This window comes from Paralichthys olivaceus, chromosome 21 (assembly GCF_024713975.1).
Source record: "Paralichthys olivaceus isolate ysfri-2021 chromosome 21, ASM2471397v2, whole genome shotgun sequence".
In the NCBI taxonomy this organism is placed as follows: Eukaryota; Metazoa; Chordata; class Actinopteri; order Pleuronectiformes; family Paralichthyidae; genus Paralichthys; species Paralichthys olivaceus.
The window spans coordinates 7,860,457-7,873,090 of record NC_091113.1 but is presented as its reverse complement, the minus strand read 5'-3'; the positions used below and the strand labels follow the sequence as shown (position 1 = coordinate 7,873,090).

At 41.7% G+C, this 12,634-nt stretch overlaps 2 protein-coding genes across 5 annotated transcripts; one reads left to right on the top strand and one right to left on the bottom strand.

Annotated features, from left to right (window-relative positions):
- ghitm (growth hormone inducible transmembrane protein) lies at positions 1–4,517 on the bottom strand. Of its 4 annotated transcripts, none has more exons than XM_020082668.2 (9): positions 4,365–4,517; positions 3,899–4,057; positions 3,154–3,256; positions 2,769–2,880; positions 2,523–2,664; positions 2,316–2,424; positions 1,884–2,072; positions 986–1,157; positions 1–650 (listed from the first exon to the last, which is right to left on the bottom strand). In XM_020082668.2, exons 2-9 carry the CDS (start codon positions 4,028–4,030, stop codon positions 563–565), a joined length of 1,047 nt encoding a protein of 348 aa, XP_019938227.1. In that variant the 5' UTR covers positions 4,031–4,057; positions 4,365–4,517; the 3' UTR covers positions 1–562. The 4 variants fall into 4 exon arrangements, with proteins under 4 accessions (XP_019938227.1, XP_019938228.1, XP_069373208.1 ...); XM_020082669.2 differs by having other exon boundaries at positions 4,311–4,429; XM_069517107.1 differs by having other exon boundaries at positions 3,899–4,098; positions 4,365–4,429.
- Positions 4,518–5,200: 683 nt separating this feature from the next.
- chst3b (carbohydrate (chondroitin 6) sulfotransferase 3b) lies at positions 5,201–12,417 on the top strand. Its single transcript, XM_020082948.2, has 3 exons — positions 5,201–5,516; positions 9,780–9,995; positions 10,200–12,417. Exons 2-3 carry the CDS (start codon positions 9,916–9,918, stop codon positions 11,422–11,424), a joined length of 1,305 nt encoding a protein of 434 aa, XP_019938507.2. The 5' UTR covers positions 5,201–5,516; positions 9,780–9,915; the 3' UTR covers positions 11,425–12,417.
- Positions 12,418–12,634: the final 217 nt, after the last annotated feature.

Here is a 12,634-nt window from a genome sequence, read left to right as displayed (position 1 = left end):
TGATGATCACCTTTTATTTGTTTATCTCTTGTTTAAGAGATTCCATCATAGAAATGACTGATTATATCTCAGAAATATATGAACTAAAGTCAGCCTCTTCAACCCTTTTATTCACAGAAGTGCAATTTCAGTGTATACATGGAGCAGTTACATACAGAATAGTTTGTGTTGCTGTATGGTTGACATGTGTGTTGTTTCTGTTGCTTATATCAGATTCCTTTAGATTCAAAAGAAAATAAATAGAAAACATAACGAACAATACAAAGGACATCTAACGCTGGTAAAATGATCTGTGACCCCTCAAATAAACCAGATATGTTCCCAATCAAGGTAAGAGCTCTGTGTTTTATGAATGCACAAATATTTGACTTCTTCACTGGCAACACACACCAGAGAGCGCAATCCTCATCTTCACACACCTGCAAAGCATTCATGTTTATGTACTAGTTGGATAACAACTGCCCTAAGAATGACACCTGGTGTATGCAGCTAGTAATAACACACGGCTTTGTTCAGCTTAAGTGGAAAACTCAAACTGAGGTTGGCGTAAGGATACCGCCGTTCACTTCCTTCTGCCGCCGCCACCGTTCGCCAGAATCATCACCAGCCTCATGAAGATGTTCAACGTGTCCATGTAGATCCCCATACACCTGTAAGACGATGAAGAGGATGAGACTCACCTTTGATGTGAGTACATATCATTAAAGAAAAATATATGTTAACACTTCGAATTTAAGTCCTTTTGTTCTCATCAGTTAATTCTTGAGTACAAGTAAACATTTGTTCTAAATTTGAGGCATTAATGAGCTGTTGTGTTGAGAAGAACGTGATGGAGGGAATAAGTGCGGAGGGACAACCAGAAAACACATATTTTTGAATCAGGTGTTCCCACAGAGTTCACAAATATTTTATTGCCCCTGAAGTCAACATTCTTCTGCATACAACTGCTTTTGATTGTGAAGTAAAATTTCCTTGAGTGACTTACGTATTGATTGGATCAAACTTCTGTACTCCATAGAGAGGATGCGTCTCTGCCTTCTTGATGACTTTCTGCGTATCATAGAGAAGGAACATGCTGAACAGGACCAGGCCTCCATAGATGGCCACTGAGTAAAGACCTGCTCCAAACGCTGAGGTGGGCGGCAGGAACATTGATCCTGGAACACACAGGGACATTTTCTGTCAGAGTGAATGAACAGTTTCTGTAGTGTGGTGGTGGATTTATAGTTTAAACATGACATAGAGACATAAATAATCAATTTGTATACTACTAAATATCAGATTAACAATGTGTCGGTAACTGAATGAACTATCTACCTCACGAATTTACAGAAATGATAGTGATGTATGGCTATCATCAAGTGTCAACAAAGAAGTATGCCTTTCAAAATCTGGTGTGATGTCCTCATCATTATTATTATTGTTAAATAGATTTTTATTTTGTGTAGAAGACAGATTTTGTACATGACACAGGATATTATCATAGTAAAAGCACACAATACTAGAAATGTAATGCTGTTTGTGTGCATATACGATGTAGGCGACATTTATTTAAATAAGTGACATTTTGCTATGATAATGTACTTTAACTGTCATCAGTGGTAAACACTGCACCACTGTTATACACATAGGAGACTGTATGTTACATCCATTAAACAATGGTCTATTTATACACACAGCACAGACTTTGTTCAGATCAACAACACTGCAATTAAAAACTGCGCCCTTCTATTCATTTAACTGAGACCACTGACTGTGGTGGCAGAGCGGGGCTGCTGATGCAAACACACCCTTTCATTCTCTATCACGTGCAGTGTCATTTTCAGTGTTTTTCTGCCGTTCAACAAAGACGGGTTTACGGGGTGAAACTGCAATATACGAACCGATAGAGGAAGCGAAGACCACTCCAAAGCCCACAGCCAACGGACCACCCATATTGAGGAACTTCTCGCTTGGGGCACACATGGCCACAGTAGAGAGACCTCCCACAATGCCTGCTGTGTACCAGGCAGCCCTCATCATCAGGGGCCCTCCCAGGAGAGTGAGCGGTGCGATGACAGCACCCATGACACCTTGTCAATGAAAACAACAAAGAGAGAGAGATAAATGCTAAAGTCAAAATAAACAACAGCTAAACAGATATGTGCCATTAATCTACATGTGGTGTACGTGTATTCAATTCAGATGCAGCTGTTTCTTGCTGAGCCTGTACATGACTGCCATCTAGTGTTAAACCAAGGCAGCTACATAAGGGAAATATGGCAGAGTAGGACAGAATTGAATAATATTTGTCCAAAGGACATCATCTTACAAACCTGCATGGAACATCCAAGCGAGGTGTTTTGGCACTGGGCTGTGTTCATATGAAATCGACCTGACCAGCATGCCTGCACCAATCATGGCTGCAAAAGTCGCTCCAATCGCCTGGGTTACAACAAACAGCAGCAATCCATATTAATATAATATAATATTTAAGTAGTACAGTTATTAGAAAACGAGCTGTGTTGTGTTTTAAAGCTTACGAGCCACGATCCTCTCATCATCAGACCCATAAGTGCTGGGGTCCTGCTCACAGCTACAGCAGACAGAGCAGTCAGTCCAATGCTGCCTGCAAAGTACATGTAGGTAGAGTGGATCCTGTCCCTCACATACTGAGGCCAGATCCTGCACAGATAAAAAACAAGCCAAGGTTGATCGTGGACACTTTGAATTGACCTGTGCTTGAGAAACAAATTAAAGAGCTGCTGGTACAAAAAGCTGTTACTCACACTGCTTTCTCAATGGCACCAATTTCATTTGACATGCCGAGTCCATAGTAGCACAGAGCTCCAAGACCAACTGCTGCACCTCCAGCCAGAATCATTCTCCCCATACTGTCAACTGAGGACAGAAAATATATATTTTGAATTTCAAAATGCATCATATCATAAAACAAATTACTTACTGAAGGTTTTAAAGACAAGGACAGTGACTATCTGAGGTAAAATATTTTTGTCATCATACAGTGGCTATTTTGTTTAAAATTAAAGAAGGCTTCTGTCCACAAAGGCTGATGAAATTTTTGAAAAAATTATAGATGGTTTACTAAGGTGAATAGACTCAAACTCCAGTAACAGCACATAGTAGAATATGATACTCTAATTAAGTGTTTACTTCTGATGGCGGTATCTGTCGCTGGCTCAAAAGCTGCTTCTTTGAGCTGGTCTCTGGTCGTCCTCCCACGGCGAAAACCAAACTTGGCTTTAGAGGAAAAACCCTGGTGAAAGAAGAACAGGCAGGAAACAAACCCACAAATATGAATCAACTGGGATTTCATGTCCAGTTCTGTATTTATCAGTGGATTGGACTACAGTCTGGGAGTCTTATTGAGAGAAACTTCCAGTCAGAGGAAAGGTCAGACACAATAATAAAGACACTGGTTGAACTGGTACATAGCTCAAGTTTGCATCCCATCAGTAAATTATATGTTTTGGCTAGTTTGAAAAATCTGAGTTGCTTCCAACATATCTTATCTGTAACGATGGCTTCTGATAGTGAGTTCTTGATCCTGCACAGGATCCTGACTGAGCATAAGGTACAATCAGTGGCACCAAAATTGGTTCAGACATATCCTGTTTACAACACAAAGTGGGAGTGAAGGACATATTCTGATATTTAATCTGTTTCTAGTCAGTCATTTTAGAACATAGGACAAGGAGGAGAACAGCCCTTTTAAATTTGAAGGTCTACTGCACTAATTAACCAACCAATTTTTTCTTGTTGTTTTTTTATACGTTTTAAAAAGTGGCCACCAGTTACTTCAATTGCATTGGACTCAAACACTTCTGTAGCAGTGATCAGACATCTTGAGACACACTGGAGATCCCTGCCATGAAGACATGTGTTGTCTTTGCTGTACCTGCTGGGGCCTGAGCAGCGGTGGACAGGTCTTCAGGGTGGGTGCCCTCAGGGCCGGGGAGCCCTGCATCAGCACGGGACGGAGCCCGGCCACGGGCAGACTCCTCAGGCACGTCAGCCTCGCCAACAGCATGTTGAGTGTGTCTGATCCTGGATCAACCTGATGGACAAACACAGAAACGGAGCTGTTTTTCTGTCCGTCTGTCAACGTGACAGTCCCGAGGCCAGTTAGGAAACACGGTTGAAGTAAAACAGGAGAAACACAATTCAATTAAAGGCCAATTTTGATGAAACAGTTAAATAAGCTAGCCAACGTTAGCTAGCATGATACATCTACGTCAACACGCATTTACGGCTACAGCGTCATTCAGACACTGAACCTGAAACTGTTGTAGTTTAACACATAAACTTACTTTAAACTTGAAGGATATACTTTAGTTTAGCAGCTGTAACGTGACGTGACAAACCTGAAGCACGAAACTCGTCGTTCACCTTCCAGAGATACAAGTGCGCAGCTCACTGACGCAATTGTTTTGCAACCTTCGTGAAAATTCTCCGTTTGTGCGTCATCACTAAGCGACGGGACCGCTGGGAGTTGTAGTTTCTTACGCCAGTCGGCACTTTCTTTACACGTGCCAGCGTTAGAATAAATATTTAGAGGCTTCATTTACATTTTCAACAAAGTCAAGTGTATAAATATTTGATCTCTTATATGTAGAGAGTAAGATGATGAACATTTCCTTCTAAAAGAGGTGGAAATAAGTGTAATCTGCTTGGTTTGTATTTATTCATGGGGCTTTGCAGGATGGGTGTGGTATTTTGTTTTGTTAAATCATTTATATTTACACATTTTTCTGTCCTTCTCTGTTTTCCTTCTTTTTTTATTATCTTCCTTCCTCCCTAGTTATTATCTTACATCACTTTACTTTTCACGTATATATTGTGACAGTTAGTTAACAATATTTCCCTTTCAAATTCATAATAATATAATATAATAATGTCAGCAATCTGTAATGAATCAACCTACAGGTGTATACGAACGCTGTGACGCACCATGTGTTTTTGTCCACAAGGTGGCGTGCTGCCACCTATTGTTGTCCTATCAATGATAATAAAAACATGTATTTTTCAGAAACATCTGTGTTTTCAGGCTGAACCCTGTTGTTTATTTCGAAGTTTTTTTAAACCACACTGTTTAAATGTTTATTTCTTTGTAATTAAAGAGTACAGATTGTGCCTGGGGTGTGTGGGGGGGTCACTGAGGCGCGCCCCCTGCCTGCAGCTCCACTCCTCTGGACCAAACCTTCTCATGTGACTCCCTGAAGACGCAACTTTTTGGATGAACTTCTTCACTTCTTCAGTTCAGCGCCTGACCTGCAGCCTCCATCCAACATGCTCCCGTCTGGCCCACAGGTTTCACTCACCTTCACCAGCTCTGCTTCTTCTTCTTCCTCCTCTTCTCTTGGGTCGGATCACTCTTTGGCTCAGGAGTGGAGGTGAAGCCCTCGGGGAGTAATGGGATTATTTTTCTGTGCGGAGTCGCTCCTGGAGGAAACGGTGATCAGCTTCACGAGTGAGACGAGGCAGGACGGGTTCAGACTCCGCAGGTCATCATGATGGTGGGTATGCTGTGTACAGACACCTAGATTTACTCCATGATACTTCAACCATTACTAAAACCTATACTATGTCAAGGTGGGACTGAGGTGTGAATAAACAGGCGACTGCAACTTACAATAAAGTCAGTTTATAGTTGTGGGAAGTGGTTTTCATTAAGGTTCAGTTTTATAATGAAAGCAGGACTTCACTGGACTATTTGTCCTTTTGACCTTTAAGTACATACTTTTATTTGCAGAGACCCTGAAGATCAATAAACACAGGATGAGTAATTCTCCCTATTTCAGTTTTGTAATCAAATCAATTTTAAACTAACTTCTAGAAAATTCACTGAGATAGATGTGTACCATGCATGCATATATATTGACTTACAGATGTTTAAAATCATCACATTGTCCCACACATATTTATCTCACACACTCATGTATAGGAATGAAGTCCAGCTTCTATATATTCTTACAATGACTTCATGAATATATAAATATATTAGACAACTATTTATTATCTAACTTTTTGAGCCAAACTATTTCATAATGATCTCGATTAAACAGCTGGTCACCATAGCAACAGCACCACCTTTTCATTTTATCAGATGGACAAATCACCGGAACACTGAAATAGACCCATGTTTTCTTCTTCGGGTACATTGCCAAAGTATACACGCAACAACACACGCTCTCAGATGTCCTTATATAGACAATAATACTCTCTTATCACAGCGTGCATAATTATAGAGCAATGTTGACATATGAGTGTGCTGTATATCAAGATTGGAGATTTTTCTACAAGCTAAATTAAGACACATCAAAGATAAAGTAACCAGATGGAAATGACAGAGTGTTTTTAGAGGCTCATTTTAACAGTTTTCATTGTTTAAGTGATGGGAATCCAGCCACTGTAGCTACAGGTATCAAGAACAAAGAAGTGTATTTTTCTTCCATTGATTCATGACATGACTTAATGCAACCACAAATATTACAAAGATAGATACCAGGTAACGGTTTCCAGCTCAACCCTGCTCTGCCTCTATATTTGAAACATTCTGTTTTTTGTCGCCTGTTATTTCTGTGCATAAGGACACGTCCCCCTTTAATTATCACACATAAATAAATACTGTGTGTGAGATAATGCAGTGGAAATATAACCCCCCTTCATGATGTTGTAATGGGATACTGTGTACATACAGCACACACTTACACAATCTCAAGCAAAAATGGGCTCGGCTGGCTGGTATTTAATTTGTCTTCACATGAGATGTACATTAAATAAAAGGCAGCTATTAAAAGCCTTTGTAACAAGATGATAAATAGTGCAGTGGTGGTTTTATTATGAGCAGATGATCAAACGTGTCATATGCCTCAGTGGTTTGTGAATATTCAAGAATGTCAGCTCATGTGTGTGTTTTTTTACTTTGCACAGCAGATGCAATAAGCCGAGATAATTGGTTTACATCTAATTTACCATACAAATGACAAAATCTCAGACCACTTATTTTCTTGATGAATTGTTGTAGCGTTTTTTTGTTTATTTCAAATCATATCTGGAGAAAACTTTAACCGCTTAAATATGAAATACTATACATTTCTGTCATTAATCTTCCCCTCAGTCATTGAGCCAAATCATTTTTAGTGTTTGTCTTAATCTGTTCAGGTTCAGTAGAAAATAAAGGATAAGGATAAATTGGCTGAACTGTAACTTCCACTCACATCTGCTGGAAACTGTATTGGCACAATGTTAAATGACAACTAAGCGCTTAAGGACTTAGTCATTTCCTCTGATTCAGCCGACTGTCTGACCAGTTCTACATGACTTGTAACATCCAGGGGCTTAGTCACTGACCCGAGTGAGATGTGAATGACCTGGGAGTTTATGTTCTGCGATCTCAGCCCACAGGGGGTTCAGAGTCACTCCTGTGTAAAGGGACCTTTGTGGTTGTGGCATGCGGCAGGGTGGTGCAAGATGGAGCTGATTTTTCCTCCCGGCAAAAACGTGTCTCAGGCCGTTCACCTTTTCATTACGCGCCGTTCCACGTCAACAAAACTCGCCATTCCCTCCCAGAGAATTTCACAGGCAGCGTCCAACCATTCCCTGTGTTTAGACTGTAGTCTCTTGGACAGGATGTGAGAACTGAACCTCCAGATGTGTTACAAAGAAACTCAAAAGACGTTCAGGCTTGTCAGAAGTCGGAGAACAACGACGATTCTTTGCACGGTGCTGCTTGTTTCGTGTCAAACACGAGTACCTTTGCTGTGCTGTGTGAAAAGGCTGGTTTGTTGCTTGTGGCTTTGCTGATTAACAGCAGCAGTTTCACTAATGTGTCGGGCCCGAGGCGGGACCTGCGATCGTTTAACACTGAGGGATCACATGCAGGCACACTCAGGGATCTGTTTGTGGCACCTTACAGATCCAATTAAAAAAATGTTTTCACAAACTCACGTCTGATTCAGGTTGAAATAAAAACACTGTAGATCTTTTGTGTGCTAGCTTACTGCATACATATCTAACTGGGGTATTTTATGTGGGCACACATCAGAATTACACTTCTCAGAGCAGTCTTGTTTACTCTTGCTTACTGACCCCTTCACTGGCAGAGGAGGTGGGCAGGATTAGGGTTAAAATCCAAAAATAAGTCAAGTCTGAGCCAAGTTACCTTAAAAAACCGAACAAATATTAATCCCACAGGAATGTGCAAGATATTCCCTAAAAAGCATCAGTAAAACTTCCCTTATTTTCATTTGACTACCCAGTGTCTGCCCTTTACAGGCTTATAAACATACAGAGAGGCCTCCAGGCTCCCAGCTCTAGCCTCTCTCCTTCAGTTTCAACACTGTGCTTTTACCTCTTCGTCTCCAGTATTTGAGCAGCACAAAGGGACATTATGGGGAAGCAGTAAGTCATTAGCCCATAAGCAGATGGTCTACTGTACCAGTAACCCATGTCACGGAGGGCCTCTGCTGAAAAGATCTCCTCCCAGTGCTGACATGAAGGAGCAGCTGGTAGTTTGGGCCACAGCCTTACCTGCAGTGGGAGGTAACATTATCACTGTAACCCAGACAACTCTGACTTCAGGCAAGCAGCTTCTCTGTTGTGGAATTTCAGTGCAGAACATTAGCTATTGGGTTTGTAGGAATCAAGTTACATTCAAAAGAGGACAAGAAACTTAACACTGAGTCACACAGTTTTCATTCTTTGAATAACAGAGTACAAAGGGTCATCAGAATGACAGACCCTTTTTCCGACACATTCTTGGTGAGTAACTACAGGCATCCAAATGATGCTACTTTGCCTCGGCACAGGGACGAGCAGCTGCTTTTGCATCTTTGTTGAGAGGTTCATAATTACCTCCTCCTCCGTCAACATGTTTGTATGCTGCTCTAGTGGATGTATCCCTGCCAACGTAAAAGAACCAGTGAAGTATGTTGGCTGCGACTGCTGCATTGTTTTAAATGGACGCAGTACTCTTGTAAAGGAAGCATAAGTGAACCATCACTCCATGCTCCTCTTAGAGGGATGCAATATTACTGATTGTAGTTACACACTGGGTTGCCTGATTGGTCCAATTCTAGTTTGCTAAGAAAACACCCAATTATCCGAACTGCTCATCTTCATCAGGGAGGTTCTGACTCTAGTACAATCTATACTCTATTACTTGTATCTGCTGATCAGGATGTTCTCTCCCTCTTCTCCACCAATCTTGTCATTAAAGCCCTATTGCTAATATCCTTCATTGAATATATATGAGGCCAAGTATTTGTTACTTAAACACATTTGTGCCCTCGCTGTTCATTCTTCAGGTAACTTCTGCAAAGACTGACTCACACAGTAAATACAGTGCAGCAGCTCTCAGTCTAGCATGGTGGGTGGGCATGTTCCTGAAATGCACTGGTGCACTTAAAGATAACAAGGACTTCCTCGTGGGGAGGACTGTCTCAGATTCCAGCCTTTGTCTATTCTTACCTTCCCAAGATATGATATATTTGTCACTCAGTGAATCCTTGTCCTGATGCTGTGCTTACTTAAGTGAGGAAGAAGAGAGTCATGTAGGGGTGACATGAGCTTCTGTGTTACCACAACTGTGGTGCAGCATCACGGTGCAGTTTCACATATGCAACAATAGACTTTCAACTTCCCCAATTTCCACAAATAGTTCAAACAAATATCTAGAAGTGCGCAGACAGAAGGAATTGAGACCAAGTAGGTGCTCGCAGCCGTGCTCATGTGTGCAAAATGTGTAACTGACAGGTTGATGTGCATTTCATTTACAGGGTGAAACATTGCCTACAGCGAGGAATACAAATAACTGGAAGGCTCTTTAAGAAGGCGACTGGAGACTTGCGAGATTGGCAGAACCTATTAAGAAGCAGTCTGTAAAAGCATATCCAGACACAGCTACATCCAAGAATGAGGATCAAATACACAATATCCATTGTCTTTTTTGTGGCACTTGTTATCATTGAGAAGGAAAACAACATTATCTCAAGGTAAGTCCATTTAAGTGTTCAATGGAGCGTGTTTGTGATTTTCTGCAAGTGTGTGTGTATGTTTGTTTTTTCTGAGCAGATATTTCATAAATACTCCTTTAGCAGCATAAAATTGCTTCAAATAAAAAGATGAATAACAAGGCTGTGAATTATTTCTGTTGACTTATGAAGCTCATATGACTCTGGTTCCTCTTGCACTCACAGGGTTTCAGATAAGCTCACGTTAAAGCAGACCCCCCAGACCCCTCTACAGCCAAGTAGCTTCTCCCACATACTGCTGAAGCACAATGGTTCCGTTACCTCACTCAAGATGGACTCTGCCTTCACGCTGATGAAGCGGCGCCTGGAGAACTACAGCGAGCACCAGGAGGTGGTGACAAGGGGAAGTAAACACATCCTCCTGCTGGCCACCACCAGGACCGGTTCCTCGTTTGTGGGCGAGTTTTTCAACCAGCAGGGTGACAACATGTTTTACTTGTTTGAGCCGCTGTGGCACGTAGAGAAGATGTTGACACTGGACACTGGAGGCACCAACGCCACAGCGTCAGCCAAGGCGTACCGCGATGTACTCCAGCAACTCTTACTGTGTGACTTCTCCCTGCTGGAGAGCTTTATCGACCCCCTCCCTGTGAACCATATCACCACTGCTCTTTTCCGCAGGGAGTCCAGCAGCTCTTTGTGTGAGGAGTCAGTCTGCAGCCCCTTCGTCAAAGGGGTCTTTGAGCGATATCACTGCAGGACCAGGCGCTGTGGGCCCTTGAACCTGACCATGGCGTCTCTATCCTGCATCCAGAAGGAGCACAGGGCCATCAAGTCAGTGAGGGTACGCCAGCTGGAGACCCTCCGTCCTCTGGCTGAGGACCCACGTCTTGACGTGAAGTTCATTCAGCTGGTTCGGGATCCTCGGGCTGTCCTGGCCTCACGCATGGTGGCCTTTGCAGCCAAATACAAGAACTGGAAGGAGTGGGCCGCAGGTGGGGACGTACCCATCGATGATGACGAGGTGAGGAAGTTGAAAGGGAACTGTGACAACATCAGGATGTCTGCAGAGATTGGCCTCAGGCGGCCACAGTGGCTGCATGGACGCTACATGCTAGTGCGTTATGAGGACATTGCCCGGTTTCCTATGAGGAAGGCAGCTGAGATGTACAGATTTGCTGGAATCCCATTCACTCCACAAGTTAAATCTTGGATCCTGAAGAACACCCAGGCCTCCAAGGATAAAAGCGGTGTTTACTCCACGCAGAAAAACTCATCAGAACAAGTAGAGAAATGGAGGTTTAGCTTACCCTTCAAAATAGCCCAGGTTGTACAGAAAGTGTGTGGGCCAACACTGAAACTCTTTGGGTACAAATTTGTAAGTAGTGAAGATATGTTGACAGACAAGTCTGTTAGTTTGATCGAAGATAAAGTTTTCACCATTTTATAGACTAATGGACATGAACTTTGAACTCTGATGCAGGAAACCAACAGTTTCTGAAAACTCTGGAATGACTGATATTTATTAGGGTCTTTCATGCTGGTGCAGAGAGTTATATTTTTTTCTGATAATGTACTATTTAAAGATTTTTACTATTTAAAATAGTTTGATGAAGACAATGTATTATTGAGCGGAAAATACATGGCTTTAAATTTTTAAAAGCAAGGATATTGAAAATGTATATATGGGTAAAACAGGAAGCACAAGTATCTTAGTTTTTGCACTCTGGACAATTTTCTCCATCTGACGCAAACTGTGTCATTGGCTTGTCCTGCAAGCCTATCCAAATTGTGGTTTGGTTTTGCAATAAGGGTTTGAATCCTAAGGGATGTAGCTGAGGGCATGTTAGCAATATATAAGCTGTTTCAAAGACTTCCAGGTTCCTCATTAGTTATTAGTTTTTGTGCAGCAACTCCTGAGTTAGTTACACAAGCTGCTTTTACACCAAAGAAACTTGAAATGAGTTGTAATGACAGAAAGAGGAAATACCAATTCAATGCATGAGATGTAATGAAGTAACGTACCGTGCTCAATTTATTTATTTAGAATATGTGCTAAAATGTCATGACTCCAGGTCTGAATGTGTTCCACAGCCCTACTATTCTTGCACATGTATGTAGCAGTTTGCATGTATGTAATTAGCCAAAAATATCATCCCTTGGAGTGTAAGGACCCTTTCTGTAAAACAGATGTTTACATTGCTACTGTATGCAAACATTCCAACTGCAGCTGGTTTGCAGGATTGTGTGAGGTTTGTCAGCAGGTCCGTCTGTTGACTCAAGTCTCTTGGCTGGTGATAAAAAGGGGGGCCCCCAATACTTGGGCCTGCCAGACTGTTAGATGATGATGTTCTAGTCTGTTGTTTTTTGGCAATTTGTTTGTTACAATAAAACATCTTTTACTAACTCATTTTTAGTATTAAAAATGTGGAGGCATCTGTAACTGTATATAACTCTTAAATTTGTGAAGTTGTGTGGAAGAGTTTTACACTTGGCACATGATTCATTCTGTCGTCACTCATCTTTTTGTAAAGATCACAGAGGCTGAGCAATGCCAAAACAACAGAAAGCAAATGTGGCAGATCAATATCAAAGACACCCAGTTGGCGTAAAATGAAAAGGAACACAGACGCTGAGTAAACAGTTCCCCAGCAATAAAT

Bases quoted from the DNA above. Each gene is read 5' to 3' on its own strand.
- ghitm (XM_020082668.2), bottom strand. From the start codon at position 4,030: ATGCTGTTGGCGAGGCTGACGTGCCTGAGGAGTCTGCCCGTGGCCGGG. The intron at 3,257-3,898 runs GTACAGCAAAGA...TTCTTTCACCAG, and splicing joins CGCTGCTCAGGCCCCAGCAG to GGTTTTTCCTCTAAAGCCAA. The intron at 2,665-2,768 runs GTGAGTAACAGC...TTATCTGTGCAG, and splicing joins GGTGCCATTGAGAAAGCAGT to GATCTGGCCTCAGTATGTGA.
- chst3b (XM_020082948.2), top strand. From the start codon at position 9,916: ATGAGGATCAAATACACAATATCCATTGTCTTTTTTGTGGCACTTGTT. The intron at 9,996-10,199 runs GTAAGTCCATTT...TTGCACTCACAG, and splicing joins GAAAACAACATTATCTCAAG to GGTTTCAGATAAGCTCACGT.